At 42.6% G+C, this 12,721-nt stretch overlaps 1 protein-coding gene across 12 annotated transcripts in view; it reads right to left on the bottom strand.

Moving 5' to 3' along the window:
• The window catches only part of LOC107996734 (RNA-binding protein Musashi homolog Rbp6), a 744,804-nt gene extending 733,412 nt beyond the window's left edge, over positions 1-11,392 (bottom strand). For 10 of the 12 annotated variants that reach the window (XR_009828789.1, XM_062070945.1, XM_062070935.1 and 7 more), the window contains exons 1-2: positions 9,559-11,392; positions 6,663-6,703 (exon numbers count right to left, since the gene is read on the bottom strand). Coding sequence is in view for 10 of the 12 variants with exons in the window: in XM_062070945.1 (XP_061926929.1) it covers positions 6,663-6,703; positions 9,559-9,623 (106 nt within the window). In the remaining 2 variants the exon portion in view is untranslated. Of the gene's footprint in view, positions 1-6,397; positions 6,532-6,662; positions 6,704-9,558 lie in introns of those variants that run through there. The other 2 variants (XM_062070937.1, XM_062070940.1) reach the window with 2 other exon arrangements.
• Between the last annotated feature and the right edge of the window lie 1,329 nt (positions 11,393-12,721).

Raw genomic sequence — 12,721 nt, 5'->3', positions numbered from 1 at the left:
CTACGTACGTGGAACTATGCTGGATATCTTGAAATCACGGAGAATGAAACGGATTAAGGTAACACCGCTCGTAATCTCGGCGAGAGACGGTAAACAAAAGGGCAAACGTAAAACACGAAGCGAAAAAAATGGCACACATCTCGGATATCCTTCCACGATCGAGCATGTGCTTGCCGTTAAACTGTGACGCGTGCACGTATATGCAACTCCCCTGCGATAAAATCATAAAAGGCGAGATTATGGCTCGAACCAACCTACGATAACTCTGGATACGAGGTGAACAACTGCCAACTGAAAAATGTAATTGCTGGAAAGCGTGACTACCGGTGGGAGGGCGGAGGGGGAGGGGGATCTTAAACAAAGACGCTCGTCGAGACAATCGTCGCGGTATGCAAATGGTGAGCAGATCATGGGGACCGATATTTTTGGAAAATATTGCGGGGGGACGGCGGTGAGATAAAATGGGGTAAAGTGGAAACTGGCTCGTTTCTATTTTGGAGGATTGGCAAAAAAAAAAAAAGGAAGAGACGTTTGAAACGATACATAAGTTGTGAATCTAGATACGTTCTTTGTCGTTCAACGTCTCTCAGCGAGACGAGGAAAGATCATCATTAGTTTCCTCGAATATTCTTATCTTTCCTAGTTCTGCCTTTATGGTTACTGTCACGCATAACATTTTGTTACCTTGCAATAGCACGTAACTGTCGTAAACGCGTAATCACCGATGACTATTATTCCATGTGCATATTCCGACGAATAGAAGCAAGCGAGCATAGTTTGCATTAAACAAAACGAAATAAATCCTCGGTTTTATTTCCCGAGGTGTCATAACCTCGGATTCTAAAATCATTTTACAATCCCTGATATTTTTACGTCTACATTTTAACAAGAAGATATTAAACTGGCCATTAATTAGCGAATCATTTTTAACCGTTTCATATTGTTCGATCCATCAAATCTCCCTGACAAATTACACATCGCCCGTGCACATGATTAATACGTAATCACTCTTTGGACGCGAAACCGCATTTTGAAATCGCATTATCGTGTAATACGTACATTAATATACGCACTGCGAATAACCGATTGAATCGGCAAACACACCGAGTTAGAAACGTCTGCCTGATCACAATAGGCCGCCAAAACCCTCCGCGGCCAATCAAATATAAACGGAAACGTGCGGTGGTCTCGACGGATTGGATTTCCAACCCCGTCCGATCTCTTTCAACCGAGATTGAAAAAGAAGAAGAATATTTCTTCAACGCGTAACTAACTCTTTCTTTTCCCTTTAAATTGTCATTAACGAATCCTCCTTATCCCCACATTTCAAAGATTCGATGATAAGTGGCGTGTAAAGCGTGGCATCATCCAAAATAATTGAAAAAAAAAAAAAAAGAAAACGCGAGAAACGAATCTCTAAAAGATCATCGTAAACTTTCACGAACAGAGAGAAAGTTATTTTTCCCAAAAAAAAAAAAAATAAATAAATCAGTCGATCGAACGAAATCGTTCTAGAAAATTCTTCATAGGAAGTAAAAAATCAATTTCTATCAGGAAGGAAAAAAAAGAAGGGGGAGGGGAGAAGAAAAAGAAAGAAATCGTCGAAGCTAACGAAACGATTTCAATGATAGGCGAGCGTTTGCGTAACACACCGCCAACTCGGTACCGGAACCAGCGATTCCGTATTACGTTCCAACACGCGGGATTATGCGGCTCGTAATGCGACACTGTCTCGTAAGCCTCGCGAAACTTCGTGCGCCACGATGAAGCGATCGGTGAAGCGAACCCGAGCTCCGCTCACGAGTCGCACGCACCACGAGGTCTTCCGTGCACGACCGCCTTGACGTGGACACGCTAACGCGGATAGATATAACCGAGAAGAACGAGTATTTTTCCTCGCCGCTCTGACGTTTCTTCCGTTTTCCTCTCTCTCTCTTTCTCTCTCTCTCTTTTCGATGCAACGACAAACTGGCTCGTCTCGGTCACGGCAATGTACTTTTTCAGTGGGAAAAGGTGAAAGAGAAAGGTAGAACGAAACGAGACGAGGAATGTTAAAGTATATCTGATACATACTAATAGTTCATACGGGATTGCGATATTTAATGGAATTCACGGCGAACAATCGTGGATCTCTGGTGTCCGATATACCGAGTGATTCAGAAGTAGAAGATGGTCGAAGTGGAAATACATTTAAAATGGGATTTTTATCTGTTCTTTTCTTGTCTTTTTTACTGGTTAATATTTACTGAATAACGATATTGGAGGATTAATACGTTGCACACAAAATTCCGATGATTTTTTTTTATATGCAATTCCTTATATACAATTTAAATAGCTTTACACGTGTTCCAGACCTTGTTATATTTTTACTTAACGACACTATCTGCTATTTTATAATCCTACACTCGTACGGTATCTCGGTAGGAGATATATAAGGAAGCACTTTCGAATACATATTCACGTAACTTCTCCCATCTTTAACTCAAGTTGGCTTAGATATATTTTTAAATTTTTTAATAGCCAGCCATTAATCAAATTTCCACGCGATCTAAAATATAAAATAAATCGATAGAGTTTCGCCTCAACCTATGAATGAACCTGTTAGAGAAAACTTGAGAGTGGAGAACGGGGGCAAAGAACTTCTCCGGGCCCGGCCCAGTCATTTTCCACGAATACAATTATTTCAGACCTACTGTTTCAGACAGTAACTCGCTCCATATCCGCGATGAACCATAGAAGCAACATACACGTAGGCGTTTTCCCACGCTTGCCGCACACCGCATCTTTGTACCTATGAACTTTTGCGGAACAGAACGGCGCAAAACACGGTTTTACGACGGTGCACAACGGCCGGACGACTGCTCCGCTTTTTCTACCTCAGACACGCTTTCTCGCAGCGTCGCCGATGAAAGGAAGGCTGAACCGTTGGAAATGGAGCGCGAACGTGGCATCGATCGATCATTGTTCCACGATAATTCACCGGCAAATTCGTCGTCCACCGCGAAATCTCGAAACCGTTTCCGACCGAAGTTTATTCTTATTCGCGGATATTCTTAGTTCTGAGAACATTTGCGCGTAGATTTATCACAGAGCCGAGACCGATGGCCCCAACGAGAAAATGGTTACACACGTGGCGTGAACAGAAAAGAGCTCTTCTTCCCCTTTTGATTTCTTTTTTCTTTTTCTTTTTCTCTTTTTTTTTCCTCGTATTGTTTCACTTTTCATCGCGTGGAATCGAGTCACGGGAAAGGCAGTTCTGACAAAGCAAACGAGAAGAACGATGGAAGAGAGGATGAAGCGAGATAGTAGTAGACTTATGTAACGACGGCAAATAACGCTAATGAGCCTACTCCGCCTTCGTTCCTTTTATTCTTTTTCCAGGAGATTCTCGTCCCTGAGTTACGAAAACTATTTCAGCGGAGCGTAATTGACAAAAAGCGCGAGACCGTTTCTCGAAATATTAACCTCGTGGATAAAGTGTGCACGCGTTTAGCGCGGCGAGATTATGCAACGTTTGAGAATTTGCTCCGGTAATTCGTACATTATCACGGTATGTTAATGATCGAAGAATTAGCGAATGCAAAACGTTATGCATACCTTCCGTTGTGTGTTAGTTAAAGAGAAGATAGTCACGGCTAATAATCCATTGCGGTGTAACGGTGTATTAAAAGCGCGTCTTCGAATTAATTTTATTTCCTCGACCATTTATTCGCGTTTTCTTTTGTGCGATGGTAATTAGATAAATTCAATTAAGTTTAATCGTAGTAACCGGTATGGCGAGTTTTCACTTTCTATTCATGAATAAGATGTTAATGTTCCTCTTTCGAAAATCTAGTTTTAACAACACGCAACGAGTAGTTTCTAATATCAATTGAGAAAATTGAGGTAAAAATTTATCTGTACAATCTTTGATCGTTCTATTATCAAAATTATTATTATATAACGATATTACTGGGAAAAAATTATAATTTGTGACTTGCAAAATTTCACCGATAACGTTACTTTAATAATTATGCAAATTTGACTTATCTTAATGGAGTTGATCAATTTAACTTCCATGACTCATTTCATGGAACAATAAAAAGAATTTGAACGCGAGTTTCAAATAAATGTATCAGAAAATATCTGTCAAAATCTTGCCATGAAAACTTGACAAATTATTCGCCGATTTCTAATCAATCGTTTAATTAATTTTCCAATATGGACAATTTTGCTCATGCGGCATAATTATATCAATTCGAAGAAGTGTTTGTTCGTCGTTTTTTAGATGCACAGCTTGAAAGTTTTTCTTCGAAACGAATACGAGTTTCTTTCTCGAGATAATCACAAAGTTATCATCGATTTTACGAGAAATTGGACGATCTCTTCTCGCTCATATGGCAAATTCATCGCGAGAATGACGAAAGATCCGAAATAAAAAAAAATAAAGAAACCACAAAAGAAACAAAAAGAACAAACTTTCTTTCAACTGTGTTTGAAAGGTTAATTAAATGTCACGTAATTTAACATGCATTTTTCCTACGAATTCCGCATGATAATGGACGAACATTTTTTCGTAATTGAATAATTCAACAGAGAGAAAGAGAGAGAGAGAAAGATCCTTTAATTGGAGCCGGCCAAGAGGAAAAACTTGTAGAGATCGACGAAACATTGCATCGCTAATTATGTCACGAACCTATCTGACCGTAATCAGAAATAATTGCTACACGATTCGTCGAAGAATTTAATTCCTAGTCTCATTGTGCCATAGAATATTATATCCTTCTCTGAACGATTATTCCTTCGGAATTATTAAACGATTTATTTGAACGATTCGTTCGATGATCTCAAAAAAGAAAAGTGGAGAGAAACGAAAGAGAAACTAATTCCATCTCGAATGAAAAACCTACCACGAAAACGTTCTTACGATTCCTTAATCCTTATATTCCCGTTTCAAGAAAAACAATTTTATCCCACGAAACCGCGACATTTATCGTCCCATTATCGTTCCTTTGCTCGTCGATATAAAACGTCCTCTTTTTCGATCGAAAGACTCGCGAAAGAAACATCCGAGGCTCGTATCCAACGTGATTTCTCCAATGGTTGCACGTGACGAATGATCAAATCTTTACGACACGCGAGACCGTGTCGCGTTTCTCGCAGCTCCGCTCGTTGGCGTGCAATTTCTCAAAATCGTGTCACATGCACACCTCGATTTATCAATTATTCTTCTCAATCTTATCACGGTCCACGCGTTTTTATACGCGCTTTTATTTTTTTTTTTTTTTTCGCCGACGAGCGAAAGACGTGGCCATTTAGTACCAGATACGATTATCGTTCCGCGTTCCAACTTCTCGTCGAGGCAATTTTTTTTAACTGTCTCCCTTCTTCCCTACACCCGAACGGCACGAGTCTCTTAACGAAGATAAAAGGACTGCTAACTCGAACACTCGAACACGCGAGCAAGAGGCCGAGCCGAAGCTCGTCAAAAGGAACGCCTTGAATTTGCACGTGCTCCTCATCATTACCTCATCGACCACGCACGCTCCCTTCATTCCTATAAAGCTACTCTTTTTCGCACGAAAAGAACACTTCTTCGCTCGTCCTGAATATTTTCGCGATTCTTTGATATTTATAATTACATTTCTTCGCGTAATATATTGTTGTTTTCATTATTTGATAACGAGCAAGATTATTTTACGATGCAAGTAATAACAAAATGTTTCGATTTCGACACAATATCATTTTTTTATCGTAAATTTGTCAAATCGCCGATAATAATTTTCTATTTAAAAAACTATGAATAGTAAAATTCATAGTTCATGTCATGTAATTCGCAATTTTAAACCGATTAACGAATGGTTCTTACATTTACCTACTTTAAATATTGCTCTAAATGATAGGTTAATGGTTAGCTTAATGGTTATGTTTAATGGTTATGTTTATATTACATTTCAAATATATATATATATATTATTTCTTAATAATAAATCTGATAATTTTTCAACTAAATAATTAAAAAACAATAATCAATTATTTTAAATAATACTAATATCGACTTGTCTATGACGAACCGAACGATGTAGTCAATATAAATTGTATCTACATGTGTTGAAAATTGAATGATAGAGGACTCTCCAATACAAGCAAGCAAGCTTATTCCTATTACAGAATATCGATATGGAAAATCAATATGAATATCCTATTCATATTATTCATATTTTACTTGTTCATTTCTTTTTAAATAGACTCGGAAAACAGAATATATCACCTAATTAATATTTTAATAGTAAATTATGTTATAAATTCATCGCCAATCTAACCTCTCAACGGACACGTGAAATCGAAACGTATGAGTGACAGATATTTTACACAATATCGATCTAAAAATCAATAGAAAAGAATTATGTGATCCTACCTTACTTCCACTCATCCTGAATAACTTCAAAGGCGTATCAGGATTACAACACAAAGTAAATTAAAACCACTCATCACTGCACAAAACGGAACGTATGCGCGTCGACTTTTGAACGACAGTTGGACGCGCATGTAACGCTTCGAATTTAACCTTCTGGATGCGCGCGCATGAAACGGTGCAAACGATAGAAGGCGCTTCGTTTGAAAGCGATCGCTGAGATCAAAAATCGATATTTCTTTTTTAAACAAAAATATCGATCACATACCTGGACTGGTCTGCCATGATAGACCACCGATGAACATTTTCCTAGAAAAAGAAAGATGAATCCATCAGCATCGGCATCGGGTTGCATCTCCGGCAGATGAAGGAAGATAGGGGAGACTGCCGGCAGAGGGTAACTTCCGGTATTGTGACCCCCTGCGCAGTCTCCGTTTGTCGACGGCAGGTGTCACCACACATCAACCAACAACTGAACAACTCGCGGATATTTTTCTTTTCTTTATGCATTAATAATAACCTCATTAAAACACGTTGTTCAATTTCCGAGACGTTGCATCCATTTAAAACAGAAACCAAACGATTCACGCGCGAAACACAACAAACACGTGTTCTCCTCGTACCTGAGCGCCTTCTTTCTTCGATATTGATAATATTTATCGATCCTATTAATTTTGAGTAACTAAATTGTTTGAAATTATCTACGTTAAAATTGATGGCGATTATTTGAATTTAAATTTGTCTAATGGTGACAAACATAACGTCGAGAAAATATTTTATTCCTAATTTGCGACGTTCTTGAAATTTAATAAATTATATATAACAAAATAAATTATCCCTTCATGGAACGAATCAAGCCTAGCTCTATATCGCCGTATCAAATCGTACTTATTAACCGGTTTACGAGAAATACTATCGTAATCGGTACCGTAAAAGCTTTTACGCATCGCGAGTTCGCAAGGGCACGGTAAACGCGTGGTCGTAATGTAAATGTATTCTAGATACGGACTCGTTTAAATATATCGTGTTTAACTTGTTAGAACAAGAGTTCTTTAAGAACGCGTAGAAAGATTATTCTTCGTTGCTATTCTTATGCAAATAACCAATAGCACATAAACCATTTTATTGTAAAATAAAATTTCTAACGCCAATTCGAATATCGAGGGATAAATACCGCCGGGAGATTTCGAAACCGGATAGATTCACTTTTATTACTCATTCAATAGTTATCCTAATCACTGTTAAGTACTTGTTTAAATCGATACGCGTTGTTACATCTCCTAATACCGTCAATTATTTCCATTGTCACCAGTCGTGAAAACACGGTTTTATTTGAACAATCTCGCCGCTCCTGATGACGTGTCAGTCAATCACGAATGAATAACTTTTAACAGTGCCTCGTAACGTCGTGAACAAATAACGTCTTTATAGCAAATACATTCTTGTCAATGAACGTATAAATACTGTACGGTAATTGCGGCACGAACTAACCGACACGAAATAATTTAACGCGTTGTACGAAATAGATCGGTCCGCGGTACGTTGTTATTAACGTCAATGCCAGCGTTTATCAATCGAGTCGTGAATCCATGAGAAAATGCATACAATTTTTTTTCCTCTCGTGCACTTCCTCCTATATTCCCATATACTTCCGCACTTTTTTCTCCTCGGTACGTTTGAAAAAAGGTCATAACACGAGCAATCTAATGCATTGGCATTACTGGGAAGCAAAGATTATGGCTGTGAGCTGTATATCCACCAAGATAACACTCTCGCGTTGTGGACGTAATCACGTGGTGGCGCATTTGAACATCGATTTTCCGTGGCACGATATAACCTATTCCCCTCACCCACGCATTCCTCCCTCTTTGTCCTCACTCCCCGTTCCCTCCGATGCCTCTTCGGTTCTCTCTTTAGGTCTTCGTGATACGAAGAACTGGAGTAGGCTACCGCACTATACCCCGTTGATAGGTTCAAGAGAATTAATAGGACAAACCATTGATCATATGTCATCGGAATCGATCGCGCGAGCGATGCACCACCAACCTGTCTAACTTTACACTAGAATTGCTAAACTTTGTCATCCCCGTGAAAGGATTTTAACGTTCCATGTGCTTGCATTTCCTCGACGACACACGTTTTATATTTATATATATATGTATACACCACACACACGCGATTACGTCCACAAAAAAACGAAACGTCCCGAGGAGTTTGAACCGATGATTGATAAACCAGCCGAGCTTCTCCTCTGTTTTTATTCACGAGTCACGTGGTGACGCGAGACACTGTGGCTCGAGGGCCGGAAAACTTTCACCATCACGTGACACCACCGTATTTACTCCTTCGAAGCACAATGATTTGTCGCGTTTCCTCGTTATTTTTTCCTTCTTTTCTTTTTTTCCTCGTCGTTTCTTCAACAAACATTCATTATCCGTCACTTCTCGATATCCGAAAAAGATTCATTTTCGAAACTATTGAACTGTCGTTGGCGGCAAAATTCAAAGGTGTTGAGTCACACTTCTGTTTCCCTCCCTGCCTCACCCCTTTCTCCACGACCCCTGCTGTTTCTCTTTCCCATTCATCTAACCTTTCCCCTTCGTCTCCCTTCCTTTCCTTTCATCAAGGCTCGAGGGGGATGCTGATCACTGAAAGAAGGCGCTACCGGTTCGAGGAGAGCGCCGTGGCACGCATATTCACGCGTCCGGCAAACGTAAACACTATATATATATATACATATATACATATACATATATATATATATATATATGCTCCCAACTATGCGTTATCACGGCGACGCAAAAATCCACGAAAACAACAATTTAGGATGATGTCGGGTACAGATAACCGAGCGATAATAACGAAACGAGGCGAACCGCGCAACAACAAACATGAATCATTTTCGTATCATACGACGAATGATTCGTATCGGAACGGTAAGAAAGCATCAACATAATAAACACTCGAAAAACGTGGAGCAGGGCAACAGAAACACAAGGCGATGAGGAACAACACGACGCGTGTAAATAATTCGGTTCGCGCGCGATATCAAAACACACTTTCGAACGCGTTTCGCTCCGTTTTCACGCACGCTCGATCTCGATTAATGGCGGATGTAGCGGAGATCCCTGTTCTTGGGATCGGGATATCCTGATTTCTCGTACCCTGGATCGTTCGGCACCTCGGCTGGCGAACCGCTCGCAACGATTTCCTGGTTCTGGGCCTCCATAGCGACGCGCGGCGCACGGCTTGTCGTTATGACAACGCTCTCGCGTGTCCGGGGTTGCAGTGGCTATGGTAACACTAGTACCAGTGGCAATGGCAGCCGATCTGGCCGATAGCCGCCTCGCTTCTCTCGCTGTTCCGCCTTTGGTCACCACGTCGTCACCTGAACGATCTTCTCCCTGCGTTCGCCCCGTCGAATGGGAAAACACCTCGACTCGACTCGATCCTTCGCGTGTCAACGGCTTCCGATGTCACGGCACGACACGACACGCACTTTCACGCGACTTATCACCACGCGCGGCTTCTACCTCTCGTTGATCCTCTCCCAGACCTTCCGTTTGTTACGTTTACTCCGCGCCTCTTTAACCTTCGCGCTCCTTCCTTCTCCTCCTCCTCCTCCTCCTCCTCCTCCTCCTCCCTGTTGTTCACCTATCTCTCTCTGTTTCCCTGGTAGCCCGATGTGCGCGGTGCTCCCGTCGTTTTCGGAAGGTGCGCCTCGGGATTTTGCGCGTCTGCTTGTCGCGCGATAAGTTATACGACTACACAGGGACGGTGGGAACGTGGAACGAAACGTACGCGCGGTACGTTTCACTGCTCGCACACACTATGTTTTCCTCTCTTGTCCTCCTTCCTTTCGTTCCCCGTATTTTTGTTTTCCTTTCGATTCGAACTACGATTTCGACGAACTGTGTATGATCCGCGTTGGTCGCGTCGAGCCGGATCACGACTACGACGGCGGCGGCAGCGGACACGGTGACAACGAGGAGGATGACGACGACGACGATGACGACGACGACGACGACGACGACGACGACGACGACGACGACGACAACGACGACGACGTAGACGGCGTAGACGTAGCACGTAGACGACGACGGTTACGACGACGGCGGAGACGACGTCGAAAACGACGACGACAACGACGGCGACGAGGAGTAGAGATCACGACGACGAAAAAACGGGCTGTCGACCTCTCGTTTTCTCCCTTTTTCTCACAGTATCGGCTCCCCGTTGTTTCTCGTTCTCTTCTTTTCCGTTTTTTTTCTTTTCTTCTTTCACTTTCTCTCCCTTTCTCTCGCTCTCTCTCTCTCTCTCTCTCTCTTTCTTTCTCTCCCTCTCTCTCGCTCTCTCTCTCTCTCTCTCTCCTCTTTCTCTCCACACTCTCCCCTACTACTGACTACTAAAAACTAAGGAGAAGGTGAGAGGTTACGTGGCTGCGCGGTACGGCGACTACTGATGACGGGCGGCGGCCGGTACTCGGACGTGCGACGCGCTCTGCGAGAGGTTCGACGTGACACTGCGCTCTCGGGGCGCGGGGCGGGGGGAAGGGGTGCCGCGGGGAAGGGGGGGAGGTATAAACGGCGGGGAAGAACGGCGGCGGCGGCGGCGGTGGTGGCGGCGGCGGCGGCAGTCTCGGCGGCGGTAGCGGGGCGTGCAACCCGTCTCTCTCGTCCTCGCCGTTCCGCTTCCCTCTCTCTATCCCACCACCGGTATCCACCTCCCGCTTCAACCCGTTCCTTCCGTCTCTCTTTATCGCCGCCGACCGGGGGTGGGGGACAATCTCGCGCTTGCGCCGTCCCTGCCCGCCGGGACGACCAAGGAGGGGAGGGGAAGATCACGACCGCGTACCCGCCTCCGACCGCGGCCTGCTCGCCTGCTCGCCTGTTCGCCCGCTCGCTTGCTCGCTCGCTTCCTCGCCTCGCCTCGCTTCCAGCCACGAAAAAGTCCGACCACCCGCTCGCCTGCACTACTTGCCCGACTCGCTTCGCCCTCTTACTATTTCGCGCGCCACGCGAACCCTGCGCACCGCTCGATCCACGCGAGTGTCCTTGTGAAGGGTGGCGCGCGCTCCATCGCGCACGGGCGTGCCAATAATGCGGAAACGTCTCGCGCGCGTCGTTCAAACGGCTCGTCTTTTATCCTGTTACGCTCTTTTTGACCATCGGTGTTCGGAGGGGGAGAAGGTTTCGAGTGGAATTTTTATGGATATATATATATATTTATATATGTATGTATGTATATTTTTGTTGGAGCCAATTGAGATGTAACGTTTTACGGGGAATGTAACTGTTTACGCTCATCGCAGGGATATCCGAGTGGTTCGTTACGTCCAGTTATCGTGTTTTCGCGCTACAGTTTGCTCTAATTACTCGAAAACCCCTAACAGTCGTCCATCCGGGCTTCACCTCCTCGCTCTCGTACTCCTCTGTGCTGTGTTAATTTATGCTCGACGCTGAATTTCGATCGATCTCGCGATGGATCTGTTTAATTTGTAAAAAAAAAAAGAAAAAAGAAATACGGAAAATGAAAACAGCGAGAGCGACGCGTCGCGTTAGTCGTGTCGTTTATGAAAATGTCTCGTCCAGAGGGAAAATTTTGTTTTTTATACAAAAATTTCCCGTGGAATTATGACATAGACAAATACGAAAATTCGCCGAGGTCCGAAAGAAAATTATTCGATTCGACGAAGAAAATGAGCGGACTCTTTCTGACCCAAATTTCCTTTTTTCTTCCTATCCGAGTGCTTTGATATTAAATGTGTCGCGACGAGTGCTCGAAAATGGGAGAGGAAATAACAAAAATTGAATAAACGATCGTACTTGTGTCTTAAACTTTCTCCAAGTTGTAATTATATGCACATTTTTAAAGAAATGAAATCGAAGTTCGGGATACTCGAAGATATGGAAGTTTCAAAGTTAGCGATAGCTTAAAAACTATCGTATATTGGCATGGAAGTGGAATTCCATTAACGCCACTTTATATGCACTTCAAATTGGATGATGGTTAAACGATAATGCAATACAATGGCATTATATACGATGAAATTTGTTTCCCATTGTTTTTTTTTCTTTTTTTTTTTTTGGTATCGGTATATATATATGTGTACAGGATACATCTTTATTGATACCATCTTTCTGAAACGTCATGCCATGCCTTATAATCATGCGCTGTAAATAAATTGTACACGAGACTTTGCGAAACAATGGGATGCGAATCGGGGTATAGTTCCTCTCCTGTTTTTATTGTTCGTACCAAGTATTCGCAGTTTACGGTTGAACCTTTACAAAACCTCGCGTTAGAGAGTAATTTGCTTCGCGTATA

The sequence above is a fragment of the Apis cerana genome, linkage group LG2, assembly GCF_029169275.1.
Source record: "Apis cerana isolate GH-2021 linkage group LG2, AcerK_1.0, whole genome shotgun sequence".
Classification (NCBI taxonomy): Eukaryota; Metazoa; Arthropoda; class Insecta; order Hymenoptera; family Apidae; genus Apis; species Apis cerana.
This window is presented reverse-complemented; position numbering and strand designations above follow the sequence as displayed.